The following is a 22,662-nucleotide window of genomic DNA, read 5'->3' on the forward strand; positions in this document are numbered from 1 at the left end:
GAAAAACATAGACCCCACCTTAACCAAGTGATCCAAGTTAATATCCCCAGCAGTGAGACACCAATGTCATGCACCTCCTGGTAACTGAGAAGGGCACAACATCACTTATGTGGTATTTTTCCAAATATGTGTATCCTCAATCTGATCAGGGGAAAACATCAGACAAACCCAAATTAAGGGATATTCTACAATAATTGGCCAGTTATCTTCAAAAGTGTTAAAGTCATGAAAAACAAGAAAGATGATAAACTGTCACAGATTGAAGGAGACAACTAAATTACAATGTTGGATGCTGAATTTGATGGTGTGCTGGAAAAGGACATCGACATGGCAACTGGTGACATTAAAGTTAAGATGTGCAGAATGGTTAATAGCACTGAATCCATGTTAATTTCCTGATTTTGCTAATGTATTGTGGTTAAGTAAAGGGGAAGCTAAGAGGAAATTCTCTGTACTAGTTTTGCAACTTTTCTGAAAGTTAAAAATTATTTCATTGATTGACTTGCGGATATTGAAGAATCCTTGCATCCCTGGGATAAAGCCCACTTGGTCATGGTGTATGATCTTTTTAATGTGTTGTTGGATTCTGATTGCTAGAATTTTGTTTAGGATTTTTGCATCTATATTCATCAGTGATATTGGCCTGTAGTTTTCTTTTTTTGTGGGATCTTTGTCAGGTTTTGGTATTAGGGTGATGGTGGCCTCATAGAATGAGTTTGGAAGTTTACCTTCCTCTGCAATTTTCTGGAAGAGTTTGAGCAGGATAGGTGTTAGCTCTTCTCTAAATTTTTGGTAGAATTCAGCTGTGAAGCCGTCTGGACCTGGGCTTTTGTTTGCTGGAAGATTTTTGATTACAGTTTCAATTTCCGTGCTTGTGATGGGTCTGTTAAGGTTTTCTATTTCTTCCTGGTCGAGTTTTGGAAAGTTGTACTTTTCTAAGAATTTGTCCATTTCTTCCTCGTTGTCCATTTTATTGGCATATAATTGTTGATAATAGTCTCTTATGATCCTTTGTATTTCTGTGTTGTCTGTTGTGATCTCTCCATTTTCGTTTCTAATTTTATTGATTTGATTTTTCTCCCTTTGTTTCTTGATGAGTCTGCCTAATGGTTTATCAATTTTATTTATCCTTTCAAAGAACCAGCTTTTGGCTTTGTTGATTTTTGCTATGGTCTCTTTTGTTTCTTTTGCATTTATTTCTGCTCTAATTTTTAAGATTTCTTTCCTTCTACTAACCCTGGGGTTCTTCATTTCTTCCTTTTCTAGTTGCTTTAGGTGTAGAGTTAGGTTATTTATTTGACTTTTTTCTTGTTTCTTGAGGTGTAATACACCTCATTAACAATGTAATACACCAATGTAATACACTCAATGTAATACACCACATTAACAAATTGAAAAACAAAAACCATATGATTATCTCAATAGATGCAGAGAAAGCCTTTGACAAAATTCAACACCCATTTATGATAAAAACTCTCCAGAAAGCAGGAATAGAAGGAACATACCTCAACATAATAAAAGCTATATATGACAAACCCACAGCAAACATTATCCTCAATGGTGAAAAATTGAAAGCATTTCCTCTAAAGTCAGGAACAAGACAAGGGTGCCCACTTTCACCATTACTATTCAACATAGTTTTGGAAGTTTTGGCCACAGCAATCAGAGCAGAAAAAGAAATAAAAGGAATCCAAATTGGAAAAGAAGAAGTAAAACTCTCACTATTTGCAGATGACATGATCCTCTACATAGAAAACCCTAAAGACTCCACCAGAAAATTACTACAACTAATCAATGATTATAGTAAAGTTGCAGGATATAAAATCAACACACAGAAATCCCTTGCATTCCTATACACTAATAATGAGAAAACAGAAAGAGAAATTAAGGAAACAATTCCATTCACCATTGCAACGAAAAGAATAAAATACTTAGGAATATATCTACCTAAAGAAACTAAAGACCTATATATAGAAAACTATAAAACACTGGTGAAAGAAATCAAAGAGGACACTAATAGATGGAGAAATATACCATGTTCATGGATTGGAAGAATCAATATAGTGAAAATGAGTATACCACCCAAAGCAATTTATAGATTCAATGCAATCCCTATCAAGCTACCAACAGTATTCTTCACAGAGCTAGAACAAATAATTTCACAATTTGTATGGAAATACAAAAAACCTCGAACAGCCAAAGCGATCTTGAGAAAGAAGAATGGAACTGGAGGAATCAACCTACCTGACTTCAGGCTCTACTACAAAGCCACAGTTATCAAGACAGTATGGTACTGACACAAAGACAGAAATATAGATCAATGGAACAAAATAGAAAGCCCAGAGATAAATCCACGCACATATGGACACCTTATCTTTGACAAAGGAGGCAAGAATATACAATGGATTAAAGAAAAAAAAAAAATTATTTCAGTGAAACATTAAAAAAAATGACTCCCGTTGAAAATATTACCAAAAGCAAGATTTGATTTAATTTAGCAGTGGTAGCTTTGTGGTATTGCCTATAACTGGGAAAAGTTTTTCCTTTTAATTTAGTTGACAAAAACCTCCAGTTTTAAAACATAAATTGCTGAGTTAGGGAAGTCACTGTAGCATAGGTGAAAAATCCTTTACTTTGTATGTTTGAAAATTTTCATAATAAAAATTTTAAAAATGTTATAGACAAGATTTCTAAATGCTTATTAATATACTGAAGAGAATTTCCTATTATTTTTATAACTTTCATAAACATTTAGAATTTGGTCATAGAATTTTTAGGGCTAGTAGGACCTTAGCAATCAAGACAGCTTCCCTTGTGTCACTGTACATGAAAGAAGCTAAAGCTAGAGAGGCAACATCCAGTTAGAGCTGGCCACAGTCTGAACCCTCTCTCTCAGCTCCTAGTCTAGATGCTTCTCCAACGTTATACATCTGAGCTCTTCTTCATCTATTCTAAACTTACCAAGAATGATAACTATCTAAACACTTTAACTACAATAGGACAACAATACTATTTATAACTGTTTCCAACTTAAACAAAAGCGAAATTTGAACTAATTTACCAGACCTGTGAAAATGAAAAATGGGTTCAAAACAGAAGGTAAAATAATGTTGTGGTTCAATATGCAACATTAAAGATGAGGGAATCAACTATTCTAGTTTACATTTTAAAAACGAACTCTCATTCCTGTTGCCATCCTTGTTTAGTGACTTGATTTTTTTAATGTGTGTATTTCTTTTTTGGGGCACACAATCCATTTAGTTTAGTCTTTCAATAGTTTATAATTTCCCCGTAAGGGACTTCCTACATATTTTTTGTCACATATATTCCTAGATATTCTAGTTCATTATGCTATTTCAAATGAAACCTTTATTTTTCAAATTTTAAACTTTTTATTTGGTATTAGGGTATAGCCAATTAACAAGTTGTGGTAGTTTCAGATGAACAGCAAAGGGACTCGGCCCGTACATATACATGTAACCATTCTCCCCCAAACCCCACTCCCATCCGGGCTGGCACATAACACTGAAGAGAGTTCTATGTGCTATACAACAGGTCCTTGTTGTTTATCCGTTTTGAATATAGTAGTGTGTACACGACCTTCCCAAAGTCCCTAACTATCCCTTCCTCCTGGAACCGTAAGTTGGTCTTGTTTCTGTTTTGCAAGTAAGTTAGCTGTATCATTTCTTTTTAGATCCCACATGTAAGGGATGCCATACTTCACTCAGTAGGACACTCTCCAGGTCTGCACACGTTGCTGCAAATGGCACTGTTTCACTCTTTTTGATGGCTGAGTAATATTCCATGCTCTATATGCACCACAGCTTCTGTATCCATTCCTCTGTCGACACACATTTAGGTTGTTTCCATGTCCTGGCTATTGCAAACAGTGCTGCAATCAATACTGGGGTGCACGGATCCTTTCAGATCATGCTTTCCTCTGGGTATATGCCCAGGAGTGGGACTGCAGGGTCATATGGTAGCTCTATTTTTAGTTTTTTAAGGATCTCCATACTGTTCTCCATAGTGGTTATACCAATTTACATTCCCAGCAACGGTGTAGGAAGGTTCCCTTCTCTCCACACCCTCTCCAGCATCTGTTGTTTGTGAATTTTTTATGATGGCCATTCTGACCAGTGTAAAGTGCTATCTCATTGAGGCTTGGATTTGTACTGCTCTAATAACTAGCAACGTTGGACATCTCTTCATGTGCCTGTGGGCCATCTGTATCTCCTTGTTGGAGAAATGTCTATTTAGGTTTTCTGCCCATTTTTTGAGAGGGCCGTGTGTTTTAATGCTGTTAAGGATCAAAGTGTTTATAAATTTTGAAGACTAATCCCTTACTGATTTAAAAAAACAACTTTTTTTGGCTGCACCACACAGCTTGTAGGATCTTTAGTTCCCTGACCAGGGATTGAACCCCAGGCCATGGCAGTGAAAGTGCTAAGTCCCAACCACTGGACCGCCAGAGAATTCCCTTGATTTTTTTTTTTTTAATTTTAATGGGTGTATTTCTTTATGCTTTCTCACAACTGTCTTTTTTGAAGTACTTTGGCTTAGTAAATGGCATCTTACAAACATTTATCCATGCAGAAAGCATTTGCTGAACACCAAATGTGTGTAAGGCTCTGTAAGTGACGCTGGAAACAAAAAGATGAAGAAAGGTTCTTGTCCTCCAGCATGCACTGTGCACTGAAGAGAGGAGCAGGTGCTGACTGGAGGGCACAGTGACAAGTCGTGTACACAGTGGCACCTGATATGTGCACACCTCCCTCTGGGAGGGGGAAGGGTGCTCCACTACCCTGGTCCTCATCCTATTCTTACACCCTATTTAGCAAATAAAACAAAAAAATGTAACAGCTTCAGGTCATTCTATAAATGACGAAGCAGAACTTGAACCCAGGTCTCCTGACACCAAAGAGAATAAATTAATCCCCAGTTTTGATCTGTCTAATATGATGAACCATTTTTTATCCTGACAACAGCCTGTGAGATGAGTTTGAGAGCCCTGAAGGGCATTACCATCTACTGCTCTATTTAGTAAATGTAATCTTGGGTAAATTATGTAACTTCTCTGAACTCACTTTTCTTGCCTAGGGATAATTAATCATACCTCAAAAGGTTACTGTGAGAAATAAATGAATAAATATTTAAGGTAACTAATATGGCTATTGGCACACCAAGGAGTCCACAGACTAAGAATTCCTTATTGGATGGGCTTACCTTTTAGTCACTTTTTTAAAGAGTTTGAAGAACCTAGTACAGTTCTTGGCGCATGTAGGTTGAGTGAATATTTACTAAATGAAGTCCTTATTAAATAAATGTTGAATTTAAAACTATTCTACAGATAAATATTCAGTACATTTATTCTTTTAAAGATTTTAAAAAGGAAATCTCCATTTCGTCCACATAACTGGGACCTCTCACAGCAGTACTTACTCTCTACTGTCGCTCCCTCATTTGGGTTTGAATACCCTTCTCCTTTCCGTTTGATTCTTCGAATAATGCCCCCATCTTCAAATAAATCCTCTCCTTTGAAATCAAGGAGCTCAATCTAGAAAGGAAAAAGGGATATGGCTGAGAATGGCCCAAACAAACTCAATTTAACATACTTAAACACTAGCGCAACTATTCTCCTTCATTTTACAAAACAAAACTCTGTTTTATATTTATCTGTGCTTCTCAGTTATTGGAAAAGCAGGGAAAAAAGAACACTGCACTTTTCAATACCTGGAAAGAACCTTCACGTAATGATAATGTCTAGGACCACATCCTGTGGGGCTACACTGCAAAGACAGACAGGAAATACTAGGAAAACTGCCTTGTGGGCAAAACGCCAGAGTGACACAGTTCTGGCCCAAAACAATTTTGTTTAACTCTAGAGGCCACCACTTTTTCACCCCAGATTCATGGAATTCCCTTCTTAAAATGTAAGACTAAACCCTATGAATCAGGCCTACAACCAACTAAAGGTGTATTTTACCTGGGTACAATGTTTCAGGCATTTTCCCTCTTAATTTTTTAATTAAGTGTGGCCAAATATGTGTGACTCAACACAGGATGAATAACATTTTATCACCACCTATTGCTTCTAATGAGGAAGTGAGATCTGGGACAGTCATAAACCTCTGTCATAAAAATAGCTTTACAACTTGGTTTAGGTGTATTTCAACATTTATCTCCCACATTTCCCATCCTGTCCTCTGGTCAGGTCTGAGTATGTCACAACTCACACCACTGACCAGAACCTTTATTTCTAAGCCTGGTTTCTTTTGTTTATTTGGATATGACCGTTTTGTGCCAGAGACACGTTTCTAAGAAAGCACTGGCACACACCCCTTGGGTTTGTGGGAAACAATTCAAGAAGCCAAGCTCCAAAATAAATAAGTTGGATCCGATTCTCAATAGCAAGCTTAGCTCCTCGTTGCACTGCCTGTCGCTTTGGAGCCAGCACTGTAGTACAGCAGATGCTAACAAGGCAACATCACACACATACTTGCCTCAAAAAAGAGAGTTGCATTCGAGGGAATTTTGGGGAGACTGCCAGCCGAGCCATATGCATATTCTGGTTTGCACAGTAAATGACAGATCTCCCCTTTCTTCATGGTAGCCACCCCAATGTCCCATGCCTTGATAACTTGGCCTAGGAGAAAGGAAAAAGTGGTTGAAAGCTATAGGCTATATTTTAAGACTTTCACAAAACAAAAATTCAAACACATTTCCCATTCCTTAAACTATATACTACTCAGCTAGGAAGCAGGGGCTACAAAAAAACTCAGTAAAAGTTACACACTAAGAAACAAATCATGATTTTTTTTTTTCCTGAGAGCGAACAGAGAAGATTCTCTGCTGAGAAGCATGCAAGTGGTATCAGATTCTAAACTGCTCAAAGACGAAGTCTTTGAAAAGTGGCGGTAACATAATCTCTGAAATGTGGCTGGGCTGCAGTTGTTGCTTAATTTATAATTTCAACTGTAAGAATAAGTGCGTGTTTTCTAGGCAGAGATGGAATAAAAATAGTATAGAAAATGGAATTTGTCCTAAGAAAGCTTATAATTTAGTTGGGTAGACAAAAACAACAAACAAGAAGCATTTGGAAAAGTATAAATTGCATAAAACGGCCCATGAAACAGATTTCTCCTCAAAATTTAGAGTAAAAAAAAAGTGGTTTTTGTTTTTCTAAAAAACCAGAATGATGTGTGTCTTCTTCTGCCAAATCACAAGAACTACAGAACTCAGAATTTTTTTTTTGCTTACTTCCAGGAAACTAAAAGTTTACTGCTTAACTGTAAAACTGTATTTTTTTTTTTTTTGGATATGGACCATTTCTAAAGTCTTTATTGAATTTGTTACACTACTGCTTCTGTTTTATTGTTCTGGCTTTTTTGGCCACAGGCATGTGGGATCTTAGCTCCCGATTAGGGATCAAACCCGCACGCCCCGCACTGGAAGGTGAAGTCTTAACCACTGGACCACCAGGGAAGAAACTTAACCCAAATCCTCTGGAAAACAACAGAAAATGTACAAAACTTCAAGCGATGATATACAAATTTGAGGTGCTCTGTCAAAGACTTGAGTATTCAAAGTGAGACCAGGTGAGCAATGAGTACCAGAAAGAGCAAAATTTTGAAGACAGCTGTTATCTTGAACTGAGAGCTGATGGTAGGATTACAGTAAGGATGATTAGAATAAGGGGAACTCTACGCTAAGGTATGTAAGTAGAGATGGACAAGGCATTTGTGACTTATGACTTCAGCTTAGTCTTAGGCATTACAACTTTTCAAAATATCAGATATACTTATTTTAAAGTATATGTAAGGTATACATGCCTATTTTTACAAACACCTAAGAGAGAAAGATATAAGTGAAAGTCATTCATTCCCTCCTTATAAGAAGCCACTGTTGTATTCTCTTTTTTGTATCTTTCCAGTGTGCACTATTGCTTTTTAAAAAATTTAAAACAAAAGGACAGCATACTATACATTCAGGTCGGAACTGCTTTTTCATTATATAGATTCTTATATACATATATTTTAATTATATATAAATATATGACATTATAAAATGCTATAAATATATATGTTTATAATTTCTATATGTGTGTATATATGCATATATACACACACACACATCTTTATTCATCAGCTGATAGGAGGATATGAATTTTAGGAGTTAGCAATACAGCCTGCTTTAACTCCAGACTGCATAAATTAGAATACCAGGTCTAGCCCATATTAGCTGTGTGACCTTGTACAAGTTTCCTTGTCTGCAAAGCGTAGATACTAATAGTACTTGCCATACAGTTGTTGTAAGAATTCAAGCGCCTGGCTATAATACACACTGAATAAAGAACAGTCGTCGCCATCATCATAAATACATAGCGACGTACTTCACTGTCAGTGGCTTCAGAATATTCCAGTCACTCTACTCTTGAGAAACATTATCGTCAACAGTACTCTAATAAGGATTTTTGTCCCTTATGTTTGCCTATTTTGTGCAAGTATATTTGGAGAGCGAATTCCTAGAAGTGCAAAAGTGATGTGCACTTTCTATTTGATAGATATTGCCCAACTGCCCTTCCAAAAGGGCTACATCAATATATATGCCCACACACAGTTCCAAAGTGAACAGTCTAGAATCTTCAGAAGAAATGTAAAGTCTGCTGTGGACAGGCTGCTTCACAGTCATTGATGCTCCTCAAAGACTATGACTGGTTTTAGTGTGGTCCATATAGAACTTTTTTTACTCTCAACTCTGCTATTTTAAGACCAATAATACCTTACACCCTCTTTTATTGGAAAGAGGAAATCATATTGTGGGGGTACTACTGTATATTTGTTCAAGACATTTAGCCAATTACTGAGGAGCAAAGGTCTGCCTAGGTTCTAAAAATTTGAAAGTGGCTGTTCCCTTCTTCCATCTAAGAAGCATGCAACTGTCTGGCTACTGCAGCAGAAAGACACACGCCCTGTTTGTTTTTTTAAGGATATGGTGAACACCAACACAGAACACAAAGAGTGGCTTCTGCCTTGGGCTGGGGATTGGCGCAATCAGCAAAAGCTTAATTCACAGATGATGTCTATGGTAGGCCTGAGAAGCTGGAAACAGCAGTCTGGCTATTAAATCCACAGGAGCCCCAAGCTATATAAATGTCTGTGCCTTTGGCTTTTCTTCTCATTCAGGAACATTTAAGTTTCTCTTACACAGAACTTCAGATATGGAATGAAACACGTTGAGCAAAGAGCCAGCCTGATATGAACATGGATATGGTTCTAAAGCTGTCCATCTTGGGCCTCTTCATAAAAAGCACTTCCCCGATTTAAAAAAACAAAAACTCATTATAGAACACTTGGAATGTATATAAAAACATAGAGAATACAATAAGAAAAAAAAATCTAGGCAATTTCAGCATCTGGGATAAAATGTCAATTTCTTGGTTCATTTTCTTCCAATTGTGTACTTCTACTTTGTACACATATTAAATTTTTGTATATACATTCTTAAAATTCTGGTCATAGTTTACTTCATTTTGTAGCCTACTCTTTACACTTATATGGGCATTTTTTTCTGTTAAAAGACAGTATCTGAAAATATGACTTTTAATAGCTATATGCTATTTCATCTTTTGAATATGCCATACTTTCATTACTCCCCTAATAAACATTTAGATTTCTTTATAAAAGCCTCTCACCTGACTCATTAGGACTAAGGTGGTAGGTTAGTTTAAAATGTTGCTTTGAGTGAAGAATCATAAAAAGAACATATATATGATGTCGAACTTTTTTTAAACTTTCAGTTCAGTTCGTCGCTCAGTCGTGTCCGACTCTTTGTGACCCCATGAATCGCAGCATGCCCAGCCTCCCTGTCCATCACCAACTCCCAGAGTTCACTCAGACTCAAGTCCATCGAGTCAGTGATGCCATCCAGCCATCTCATCCTCTGTCGTCCCCTTCTCCTCCTGCCCCCAATCCCTCCCAGCATCAGAGTCTTTTCCAATGAGTCAACTCTTCGCATGAGGTGGCCAAAGTACTGGAGTTTCAGCTTTAGCATCATTCCTTCCAAAGAAATCCCAGGGCTGATCTCCTTCAGAATGGCCTGGTTGGATCTCCTTGCAGTCCAGGGGACTCTCAAGAGTCTTCTCCAACACCACAGTTCAAAAGCATCAGTTCTTTGGCGCTCAGCCTTCTTCACAGTCCAACTCTCACATCCATACATGACCATAGGAAAAACCATAGCCTTGACTAGATGGACCTTTGTTGGCTAAGTAATGTCTCTGCTTTTGAATATGCTATCTAGGTTGGACATAACTTTCCTTCCAAGGAGTAAGCGTCTTTTAATTTCATGGCTGCAGTCACCATCTTGCAGTGATTTTGGAGCCCCCCAAAATAAAGTCTGACACTGTTTCCCCATCTATTTCCCATGAAGTGATGGGACCGGATGCCATGATCTTTATTTTCTGAATGTTGAGCTTTAAGCCAACTTTTTCACTCTCCTCTTTCACTTTCATCAAGAGGCTCTCTAGTTCCTCTTCACTTTCTGCCATACGGGTGGTGTCATCTGCATATCTGAGGTTATTGATATTTCTCCCAGCAATCTTGATTCCAGCTTGTGTTTCTGGCAGTCCAGTGTTTCTCATGATGTACTCTGCATATAAGTTAAACAAACAGGGTGACGATATACAGCTTTGACAAACTCCTTTCCCTATTTGGAACCAGTCTGTTGTTCCACGTCCAGTTCTAACTGTTGCTTCCTGACCCGCATACAGATTTCTCAAGAGGCAGGTCAGGTGGTCTGGTATTCCCATCTCTTTCAGAATTTCCCACAGTTTATTGTGATTCACACAGTCAAAAGTTTTGGTATAGTCAATAAAGCAGAAATAGATGTTTTTCTGGAACTCTCTTGCTTTTTCCATGATCCAGTGGATGTTGGCAATTTGATCTCTGGTTTCTCTGCGTTTTCTAAAACCAGCTTGAACATCAGGAAGTTCCCGGTTCACATATTGCTGAAGCCTGGCTTGGAGAATTTTGAGCATTACTTTACTAGCATGTGAGGTGAGTGCAATTGTGCAATAGTTTGAGTATTCTTTGGCATTGCCTTTCTTTAGGATTGGAATGAAAATGGACCTTTTCCAGTCCTGTGGCCACTGCTGAGTTTTCCAAATTTGCTGGCATATTGAGTGCAGCACTTTCACAGCATCATATTTCAGGATTTGGAATAGCTCAACTGGAATTCCATCACCTCCACTAGCTTTGTTCGTAGTGATGCTTTCTAAGGCCCACTTGACTTCACATTTCAGGATGTCTGGTTCTAGGTGAGCGATCACACCATCATGATTATCTGGGACGTGAAGATCTTTTTTGTATAGTTCTTCTGTGTATTCTTGCCACCTCTTCTTAATATCTTCTGCTTCTGTTAGGTCCATACCATTTCTGTCCTTTATTGAGCCCATCTTTGCATGAAATGTTCCCTTGGTATCTCTAATTTTCTTGAAGAGATCTCTAGTCTTTCCCTTTCTGTTGTTTTCCTCTATTTCTTTGCACTGATCGCTGAAGAAGGCTTTCTTATCTCTTCTTGCTATTCTTTGGAACTCTGCATTCAGATGCTTATATCTTTCCTTTTCTCCTTTGCTTTTCGCTTCTCTTCTTTTCACAGCTATTTGTAAGGCTTCCCCAGACAGCCATTTTGCTTTTTTGCATTTCTTTTCCATGGGGATGGTCTTGATCCCTGTCTCCTGTACAATGTCACGAACCTCAGTCCATAGTTCATCAGGCACTCTATCTATCAGATCTAGGCCCTTAAATCTATTTCTCACTTCCACTAAATCTATTTCTCACTTCCACCTAAATCAAATCATCAGGGATTTGATTTAGGTCATACCTGAATGGTCTAGTGGTTTTCCCTACTTTCTTCCATTTCAGTCTGAATTTGGTAATAAGGAGTTCATGATCTGAGCCAAAGTCAGCTCCTGGTCTTGTTTTTGTTGACTGTATAGAGCTTCTCCATCTTTGGCTGAAAAGAATATAATTAGTCTGATTTCGGTGTTGATCATCTGGTGATGTCCATGTGTAGAGTCTTCTCTTGTGTTGTTGGAAGAGGGTGTTTGCTATGACCAGTGCATTTTCTTGGCACAACTCTATTAGCCTTTGCCCTGCTTCATTCTGTACTCCAAGGCCAAATTTGCCTGTTACTCCGGGTGTTTCTTGACTTCCTACTTTTGCATTCTAGTCCCCTATAATGAAAAGGACATCTTTTTTGGGTCTTAGTTCTAAAAGGTCTTGTAGGTCTTCACAGAACTGTTCAACTTCAGCTTCTCAGTGTTACTGGTTGGGGCATAGACTTGGATTACTGTGATATTGAATGGTTTGCCTTGGAAACAAACAGAGATCATTCTGTCATTTTTGAGACTGCATCCAAGTACTGCATTTCAGACTCTTTTGTTGACCATGATGGCTACTCCATTTCTTCTGAGGGATTCCTGCCCGCAGTAGTAGATATAATGGTCATCTGAGTTAAATTCACCCATTCCAGTCCATTTGAGTTTGCTGATTCCTAGAATGTCGACATTCACTCTTGCCATCTCTTGTTTGACCACTTCCAATCTGTCTTGATTCACGGACCTGACATTCCAGGTTCCTAAGTTTTTAAACTTAAAACCTATCATAGTGTATTAATTCACTAATTCTGTGTTAGAAAGCCAAAGCCTTGTCTCTGAGTATAATAAGAGTCCTATTTCATCTTCACTATATAAATCACACTTACAGTATAGCACTTGCAATTTACAATGTGGATATCTTTAAAGTGGAGTAAGAACTAGAAGAACTTGTAATAGTATGTAGAATCCGTCTGGTAAAAATTTGTTCTGAATGGCCTACTTATTTCACCTGGCATTTACCCACCCCTAATTCAATAGCCATTTTAAAAAGACTTTTAGCAATTCACTTTAACAAATCTTTCCAAAGATGTTCAACTTAGTTTTCATAGAAATGATTCCCCTTTCTCATTATATCTATAAGTTATATAATCTCAGTGTTTTATATACTATCTAATGAAACTGCATGATTACAAAAAGGATACTGGATATAAGCAAGTTTAAACGGATACTTAAAAAGAATCTGAGAAAGAAAAAAGTGGGCCCTAATGTCTAGAAACTGCCCAACACAGCTCGGCCTTGGTGATTCTGAAATGGGCCCAGGGCACCCAGCTAGGCCATGCTATCCTCCTGTTGGACATAACAATCTCACAAAACATCAGCATCGGACAGGGTTACTCTGAAACCATGAAAAAGTGAGACAAAAGAAGAACACTTCAAAATTTTGTCTGAGCATGGACAAAAAACAAGGTCCCTGTGCAACCTACAAAATACCAAACATCCCCCTCTCCTGGTGACAGGAGTGACTGCCACTTCTCTACAGGTACAGCTCAAGCCTCACTCCAGTCAGCCCTCCTCCTAGCTGAGATCTGCTAAGATAGCCAAAGAATCATCTGCATTCCCACAGTATCAATCCAGAGCAAATCCCTTCCTTAAACTCTTCCCAAATCCCCTAATATGAGCCCCGATCCTATAGGCCTTTCAAACACTCTTACTGGGACGCCCCGGCTTCCCATGGTGTGCAGGCTATATGAGTAATAAATGCAACCTGTTCACTACAGTTGTGTTCCTAGCGGTCTGTGGCTGAAGGACACTGATGACTCTCTCAGCTGGCTGAGGCAGAGTGCAGGGCCACACCTAAGAACAGGAAACAAGGGGTATCACTCAGCATCTTTACAAGCAGAATGGAGAGTACCAGTTACACTGGAGTTGGTTAAGCAAGCTCCTACCTATTTCCTTAGAACTGATTCCTAAAAGCAGATTTACTGGGTCAAAGCAAAAACATTTTTAAGATTCTTGATTTTGGGGATCTTTTGGTCTCTTTAGGGTTTAAGTATAAGTATAATACACCGAGAATATAAAAACACAATTTATTCTCCCACTTGTTCTGGACTTCAATTTTACTACCTCAAGTACAATTTATCAGTGTCAGCAGTCCTATTCTATTAGTACAAAATATGAAATGAGAATATATACTTAAAGCTCAGTATAAAAACAATGCACTGTACTTTTTTCTTCTTTCTGAAGAGTATTATATAATTTTTTCTGATTAAAAAAAAAAAACAAAACCAAATTTTATAGGTTCAATGTAGGTTCCAGTTGTAATAAGCATACCACCCTGGAGGGGGGGTGTTGAAAAAAGGGAAAGACTAAATTGTGGTAACGTACATAAAAACGACCATTTCAACCACTAAGTGTACAGTTCAATTAGGTATAGTCAAATTGTTGTGCGACCAATGTCCAGAATTTTTCATCTTGCAACACTAGGACTCCACTCACTAAAACTCATTTCCTCCTGCCCCAAGTCTCTGGCAAGACTTCATTCTACTTTCTGTTTTATGAATTTGATTACTCTCGATTTCTCTATATGTAAGTGGGATCATGCAATATTTGGCTATTTGTGACTATATTATTTCAGTTAGTATGATGTCCTCAAGTTTTATCAGTGTTGTCTTAGTTGAATAATACTCCACTGCACGCATATACCATTGTAAGTACATTAAGGCATTTTGTTTACCCACCCACAAACATTTGGGTGGCTTCCGCCTTTCGGCTATAATGAATAATGTTACAAACGTGGGTGTACAAATATCTCTTTAGGACTCTCTTTTCAGTTCTTTTGGTATATACCAAGGAGTGGAAGTGCTGGATCATAGGTTAACTTTTTCTTTGAGAAACTCCCATGCTGTTTTCCACAGTGGCTACACTATTTTACATTCCCACCAACAATGCACAATTTCTCCAAAACCTGCCAACACTTGTAATATTTTTTATAGTACCTGATGGATATGAGGTGATATCTTTTTGTGGTTCTGATTTGTATTTCTCTAATGATTCAGTGATGCAGAGCATCTTTCCATATGCTTCTAGTCCATTTGTATACCTTCTTTAGGGAAATGTCTATTTAAGTCCATTTTTTAAAAAATTTTTATTGAAGGATAATTGCTTTACAGAATTTTGTTGTTTTCTGTCAAACCTCAACATGAATCAGCCACAGGTATACATATATCCACTCCTTTCTGAACCTCCCTCCCATCTCCACTGTCCATTTTATAATCAGATTATTTGAGGGTTTTAGCTGCTGGATTATAGGAGTTCTTTTACGTATTTAAGATATTAACCCCTTGTCAGATACATGATTCACAAATATTTCTTTCCATTCTTTAAGCTGCCTTTTAAAATAGGTTTTTAATTTTTTTCACTTTTATTTTTTATTTTTGGTTGTGCTGGGTTTTCATGGCTATGCGAGCTTTTCTCCAGCTGCAGTGAGAGGGGGTACTCTCTAGTTGCAGTGGGCAGACTCCTCATCACAGTGGCTTCTCTTGTTGCGGAGCACGGACTCTAGGGTGTGTGGGCTTCAGTAGTTACAGCATGTGGACTCCGCAGTTGTGGCTTCCAGGCTCTGGAACACAGCCTCAATAGCTGTAGCACACAGACTCAGTTGCTCCTGGCCTGTGGGATCCTCCCATACCAGGGATCAAACCTCCATCTCCTGTGTTGGCAGGCAGACACCGTACCACTGAGCCACCAGGGAACCCCTAGGCTGCCTTTCCATTCCATTACTGTATCCTTTGATGCACAGAAGGTTTTAATTCTGAGGCAGCCAATTTATGTACTTTTTACTTTTGCTGCCTTGCTTCTAGTGTCTTATTCAAGAAATCATTGCCAAATCTAAAGTCATAAAGCTTTCTTCTCAAGTTCTCTCCTAAAAAAAACTATGTCTCATATTTAGGGCTTTGATTCATTTAAATTTTATATATCAAGGGTCTAGCTTCATATTTTGCATGTAAATATCTAGCTTTCCCAGCATCAACGGTTTCCTTTCCTTAATAAATGGTCTTGGCATCCTTGACAAAATTAATGACTAACTTTTAAATGTATGTTTGCATGTGAAATCATTGATAATATTGACATTGTCTTTCTTCTTTTCATACTAGATAAAGTTTTTCCTGTATATTTTTTCCTCATATTAATTTTATCTTTTATTTTTTAAATGTCTTATAAAAAAGGACTCTTGATAAATCATCCCCACTCCCTACCAAAAGGATATGATTATGAATTCAACAAACTAATTTATATGTTAAAATTCTTTAAAAGTGTTCATATGTCTTATGTTACATTCTGTTTTTGCCATTGCTCTAATTACTAAGAAAACTGATCACTGGATGATCTTTCCCCATCCTCATGACTTATCATTTCAAAGACAGGGAGAAAAAATAATGTTTTGGGACAGCCATCATAGTCAACGCTACCAGAGTAAACTGCTAGATACCTGAAGTCAGCAGTCATATATTAATTATTTTTTATTTCCCAAAGAACTTACCACCAAATATTACACTTAATAAAGGAACACAGTCCATGCTGCAATATCTACATGGAATTAAAAATTTGTTAGCTTCCCCTAGTCTACTCTCACCCATGCCTAAATCAGCTTCTCCTTAATATCTGCTCAGTGATGAAACTGGAAGCATTCTTCCTTCATTGGAAAGTACCAGGTAAATCCAAAGAAAGTACTGAAAGTTTGTTGTCTTTCTGGCTCTCATTTTTGGGAAGGACAGAAAAATTGAATATTTTGGCCCATAAGCCTTCCCTCCAAATCCTGAATGCTCCTAAACTGCATGTTTAAAAAAAAAAAAAAAAAAAGTAAACAGATGTTAAGACTATATTTACAGAGGAGCAAGAGTATCAATAGAAATTTAAAGGGAACATATGGCTAAACCACAAACAGCCCACAGGACACTGGCTGTATGGTTACCTGTTACTAGTAAGTGTATTTTACTCGCTGTAAAATGTTGTCAAGGCCTAAAATATGTTTTAAAAAAAAAAACAGGGCAGGAATAAAGATGCAAACGTAGAGAACAGACTTGTATACACAGAGGGAGAAGGTAGGACGGACTGAGAAAGCAGAACTGACACATACAGCACCAAGTATAGAACAGCTACCTAGTGGGAAACTGCTGCGCAGCACAGGGAGCTCCCCTGGGTGCCCTGTAATGACCTGGAGGGGTGGGGTGGGAGGGAGGCTCAAGAGAAAGGAGATATATGTAGGTATTAATTAACTTGATTGTGGTAATTATTTCACAATATATATGTATATCCAAAAATGAATAAACATTAAAAAAAAAAAAAACCATTTCAAATAAAACTAAAACTAGGAACTAGGCACCAATACCAAGCATGTAATAGCAATAATTTTGCTTTTGATAAACCTCATTAACTACATCATTCCTTTAAGAAAAATGTCTGGTATACAGCAGGCACTCAGTAAATTCTGCTGGACCAGGACCTACTTTGTTTCTGTACCTAGTTTTGGGGCTAGTTTTAAACCTTAACATCTAACATAACTTGAAAGAGTTATGGCTCTGCCATAACTGTATAACTGGCGTTGCCACTTACTGTATAACTTTGGGCTAATTATTAGACCTATAAATAATAGTAATAATTATAACTTTGTGCTCTCACTTTACCTGTTGCCTCCTCATATGTAAACAAAAACCAACTAAAAGAAAACTAAAATAGCTAATTATAGTAGGTACCTAAGACATTGTGGGAGAAGGCAATGGCACCCCACTCCAGTACTGTTGCCCAGAAAATCCCATGGATGGAGGAGCCTGGTAGGCTGCAGTCCATGGGGTTGCTAAGAGTCAGACACTACTGAGTGACTTCACTTTCACTTTCCACTTTCATGCATTGGAGAAGGAAATGGCAACCCACTCCAGTGTTCTTGCCTGGAGAATCCCATGGACGGAGAAGCCTGGTAGGCTGCAGTCCATGGGCTCACACAGAGTCGGACATGACTGAAGTGACTTGGCAGCAGCAAGACATTTTAGGACTTCCCTGGTGGCTCAGATGGTAAAGCGTCTGTCTACAATGTGAGAGACCTGGGTTCAATCCCTGGGTTGGGAAGATTCCCTGCAGAAGGAAATGGCAACCCACTCTAGTACTCTTGCCTTGAAAATCCCATGGACGGAGGAGCTTGGTGCAGACTATCCATGGGGTCGCAAAGAGTCGGGCACGACTGAGCGACTTCATTTTCACTTTCAAGACATTTTAAAAAATTGGTAAAGTGGATTTCATTAAAATTGAAAATTTGTGTTCTTTCAAAGACTGATTAAGAAAATGAAAGGGCAAAAAGAAAAGAAAATGAAAAGGCAAGTTAGAGACTGGGAGAACACATTTGCAAAATACATATCTGATTAAGTGCTTGTCTTACAGGGTACAACTCAGTGGGCACAAGATTTGAACACATACTTCACAAAAGAAAATATACAAATGTACACTAAGCACAAGAAAGGACACCCTCAATGTGACTAATTACCAGGAAAATGCAACTGAAAACCAAAGTCAAACACCATTCCATGTGCATTAAAATGGTTAAAATTAAAAAGACTGACAACACTAACAAATGACAAGGATATGAAAAACAAACTCTCAAACCTTGCTGGTGAAATGCAAAATGGTACAGACACTTTAAAAAAAAACAGTAGGGTAGCATCTTTTAAAGTTAAACATATGTTTACCATGTGATCAACAAGTCCACTCCTGGGTATTTACCCCAAAATAAATTTACCCAATATATCCACACAAAGACAGGTATGTGAATGCTCAGTACACTATTCACAATAGCCCCAAACTGGAAACTCCAATGTCCAGTTTTTGAATGGATAAACAAATTGTAGTATTTCCATACTTGTAAAATGCTACTTGAAATTCAACATGTATGAATCTCAAAATCATTATGGTAAGTGAAAGAAGTCAAACGCCAAAGATGACATATGATTCCATTTATATGAATTTTTGGAAAACGCAAAACTGTAGTAACAGAAACCAGATTAGTGACTGCATGGCCCAGGAACTATAAGCAAATTTTTAGGGTGAGAAAACGGTTCTATATTTTGATTGTGGTGGTGGTCATATAGCTATTACCCATCAAGCTATACCTTTAAAAGGGTGAGTTTTAATATATGTAAATAGTACCTCAGTTTAAAAAAAATCAGACACAGATGTTATTATGACTAACTGCCACCTAAACTATACTAAATAGATTGTGCCAAAAATCTAAAATATACTCAGGAGTGACTGAGTTACTTGAAGATGGCAAGATTGGGAATTTCCCACTATTGGGAAAAAAAGGGCATTCCAGAGCAAAATTGAATGCAATTATAAAAAAGTAAAGTTACATTTATGAATTCTTGAATTGTCTGTATAAATTTTAAATACCTCACATTTAAAATTATGTATTTGTTTTAGTATCCATATCCTCTATTGACAAATAAGCTTTAGACAACCGGGATCGTAACTGTACTGCCCACTGTTATATTTTCAGCTCCTAGCACAAAACCAATCACATAATAGCAGCTCAATAAATATTTGTTAAATGAAAAAAAAAAAATCTAAAACATAACAGTAGGGGCTTTCCTGATGGCTCAGTGGCAAAGAATCTGCCTGCCAATGCAGGAGACCTGGGTTTGATCCCTGGTCCCAAGTGCCACGGAGCAACTAAGCCCCGTGCACCGCAACTACTGAGCCCGTGCTCTACAGCTTGGAAGCCTCAACTGCCAAGTCCATGTGCTGCAACTATGGAAGCCTGCGCACCTTAGAGCGGTGCTCTGCAACAAGGGAAGCCACCGCAATGAGAAGCCTGCACAACACAACTGGAGAGCAGCCCTCACTCAGCTCAACCAGAGAAAAGTCCATGCAGCAACAAAGACCTAGCACAGCCAAAAATAAATTTCTTAAAAAATCTTTAAAAAAAGAATAGGGTTGATGTGAGGATTAAATGAGATAATGCATATAAGCCCTTTGCCTTGCACTGCAAGTCCTAGAAAGTATTCGCTATTAGTCTTTCAACATATACTTTCTCCCTTTTACCCCAGTATGCTAATGACTGACAATAATCATGGATCATGATGCATCTAATAAGGTTAGATTAAAGGCAGATCACTCACATTTACTTCATTACGCTTTACTCTCAATAGTAAGAAGAATAGTAATGTCAAAAATCCAAAATGACTGGTTTGTCTTCTCAAATTGAGGGAAGAATATAAGAGATAAGATTTTTATCTTCATAATTCCCAACTGTGTTTAGTCATATACCAAGAACACCAAAGACAACTTCACTGAAATAGCCTTTTATCAAAAATCAGCAGATCTTCATAGGGGTAGGTGGGTGAAGCGTTAGTGTCCTTAGATTTACTTTAAGAACAGACCAGATATAATTATTGCAGCCCCCAAACCCATCCCTTCCCAATTTTAGTGACAGCGTATTTGCTGGAGGGAGAGGGAAAGAACAAAAGCCCTATTACAGAAGCATACTTGAAAATCCTGAGTCATTCTTATTTTAGCTTCTTTTAAGATGGGCTATGGAACAGTTCTAGGGATTCAGAATATGTAATAAAGATTTAGTTTAAAAAATTCAGTGAGGGAAACCATCATTGTTTCATTCTAATTTCTGTAACACACTCTGTAGTGGTAATAACCAGCTGTCTTAGATTGATCCAGTTACTTTCTGAGGCTAAAAAAGATGCTTAAGCATTGTTTTAAAAGGTCTGTATGCAAGCATAGTAAACAGGAGGACCCAAACTGCTGTAACACAGTTCTTTCCCCTCCATTGTAAAGCCAGCCAGTAAGTCCAGTACATAAGGAATCAAGAGAGTTCAGTGTACAATACTTATGCTAGAGTCCATTTGTATTATTTTTCATTACGATGAAGTAGTTACTGCCATAACATACAGGTATAAAACTAAGCTGCCTAGCCAATGTTTGTTTTATAGGCAACTAAACACATTATGTTATAGAAGTTTTACCACAGTGATACTGCTCTAGCCTCATATTCCTAATTATCATCTTCAGGGGTCCTCTAAAGGTTTTTGTTTTTGTGTTGGGTTTAATCCTTTACAGTTTTTGTCCCTGTACTCTTCACAGAATATACAAGAATGGAATCTCAGACTCAGGACTAATCTTAAAGCTCTTCTACAGACGCTTCTTTTTGTAAGAGTAGGGAAGGTTAGGTGACCTATTCATGTTAACATACCATAGGGAAGAACAAAGACAGGAACGCTGGCTTCCTAACACCCAGCCGGATGCACTCCCCATGAGACCATGCGACCTCTAGATAGGTGTGTTGAAGGTACCACGTCAACTGAAAGCTGCCTCTTCTCTGCTCAAAATCCCAGGAAACGTTTAAAAATTGTGTCCAAAGTCTGTTCTTTATATCTCCACTGCTGTCCTGTAGATAGGTTTATCAGTACCATCTTTCTAGATCCCATATATATGAGTTAATTAACACATGGTATTTGTCTCTCTCTTTCTGACTTACTTCACTCTGTATAAGAGGCCCTAGGTTCACCCACCTCATCAGAACCGACTCAAATGCATTGCTTTTTATAGCTGAGTAATACTCCAATGTGTATATGTGCCACAACTTCTTTATCCATTCATCTACTGAGGAACATTTATGTTGCTTTCATGTCCTAGGTATTGTAAAGTGCTGCAATGAACACTGGGGTTCTATTTTATGGAAATAGAGTCTTTTCAATTATGGTTTCCTCAGGGTATATGCCCAGTAGTGGGACTGCTGGGTCGTATGGTAGTTTTATTCCTAGTTTTTAAAGGAATCTTCATACTGTTCTCCATAGTAGCTGCATCAATTTGCATTCCCACCACAGTGCAAGAGGGTTCCCTTTTCTCCACACCCTCTCCAGCATTTACTGTTTGTGGACTTTTTGATGATGGCCATTCTGACCGGTGTGAGGTGATACCTCATTGTAGTTTTGATTTGCATTTCTCTAATACTAAGCCATGTTGAGCATGTTTTCATGTATTTATTAGCCATCTGTATGTCTTCAGAGAAATGTCTGTTTAAGTCTTCTGCCTATTTTTTGATTGGGTTGTTTTTCTGTTATTGAGCTTTATTAGCTACTTGCATATTTTGGAGATTAGTTCTTTGTCCACTGTTTCATCTGCTATTAATTTCTCCCGTTCTGAAGGTTGTCTTTTTACCTTGCTGATAGAAGTTTTTACACAATGAAGGGAGCTAAGTTTAATTAGGTCCCATTTGTTTATTTTTATTTTAATTTCCATTACTTTCACCATAGTGCACTTTACTGAGAAAATCTGGGTACAGAAGGTGGTTGTATGGATTCTCAGCAATTTTTCAGTCTTCTTGCAAAGATAATTGGTGACAGAAGACCTATTATCTTAAATCTACCAACTCCAAGACAGAAATTCAAAGGGGGAGCAGCGGGAACAAAGAGGTCTGATGAGGCCATTTACTCTGGGGTCCTCTCAATTAAATAATGATGCCACAGCCATGCTGGTGGCCCTGGAGGTTCACATCCCTACATCAGCAAGAATGAAAAAATGCTTCACCGTTGGCACTTTCTGCTATGTTAAGGAAAAAAATCTGTACTTGATTTTGATTGCTATCTTACTAAACACAAGATTAATCTCCCATGAGCCATCAACTCAAAGGACCCAAAGGAGAAGGGGGCAGTGACCCAGCCAGCATTAGAGCTTGAAGAGAGGACTGTTGGACAGGAAGCAGAAGTCGCCATGACATACAAATGTCTATG

The 22,662-nt window shown here is 37.9% G+C and overlaps 1 protein-coding gene across 2 annotated transcripts in view; it reads right to left on the reverse strand.

Moving 5' to 3' along the window:
- The window catches only part of FKBP5 (FKBP prolyl isomerase 5), a 122,244-nt gene that overhangs the window by 32,856 nt on the left and 66,726 nt on the right, over positions 1–22,662 (reverse strand). For both annotated transcript variants that reach the window (XM_027525365.1, XM_027525364.1), the window contains exons 5-6: positions 6,501–6,643; positions 5,440–5,554 (exon numbers count right to left, since the gene is read on the reverse strand). In XM_027525365.1, coding sequence (XP_027381166.1) covers positions 5,440–5,554; positions 6,501–6,643 — 258 coding nt within the window. The remainder of the gene's footprint in view (positions 1–5,439; positions 5,555–6,500; positions 6,644–22,662) is intronic.

This window comes from Bos indicus x Bos taurus, chromosome 23 (assembly GCF_003369695.1).
Source record: "Bos indicus x Bos taurus breed Angus x Brahman F1 hybrid chromosome 23, Bos_hybrid_MaternalHap_v2.0, whole genome shotgun sequence".
Classification (NCBI taxonomy): Eukaryota; Metazoa; Chordata; class Mammalia; order Artiodactyla; family Bovidae; genus Bos; species Bos indicus x Bos taurus.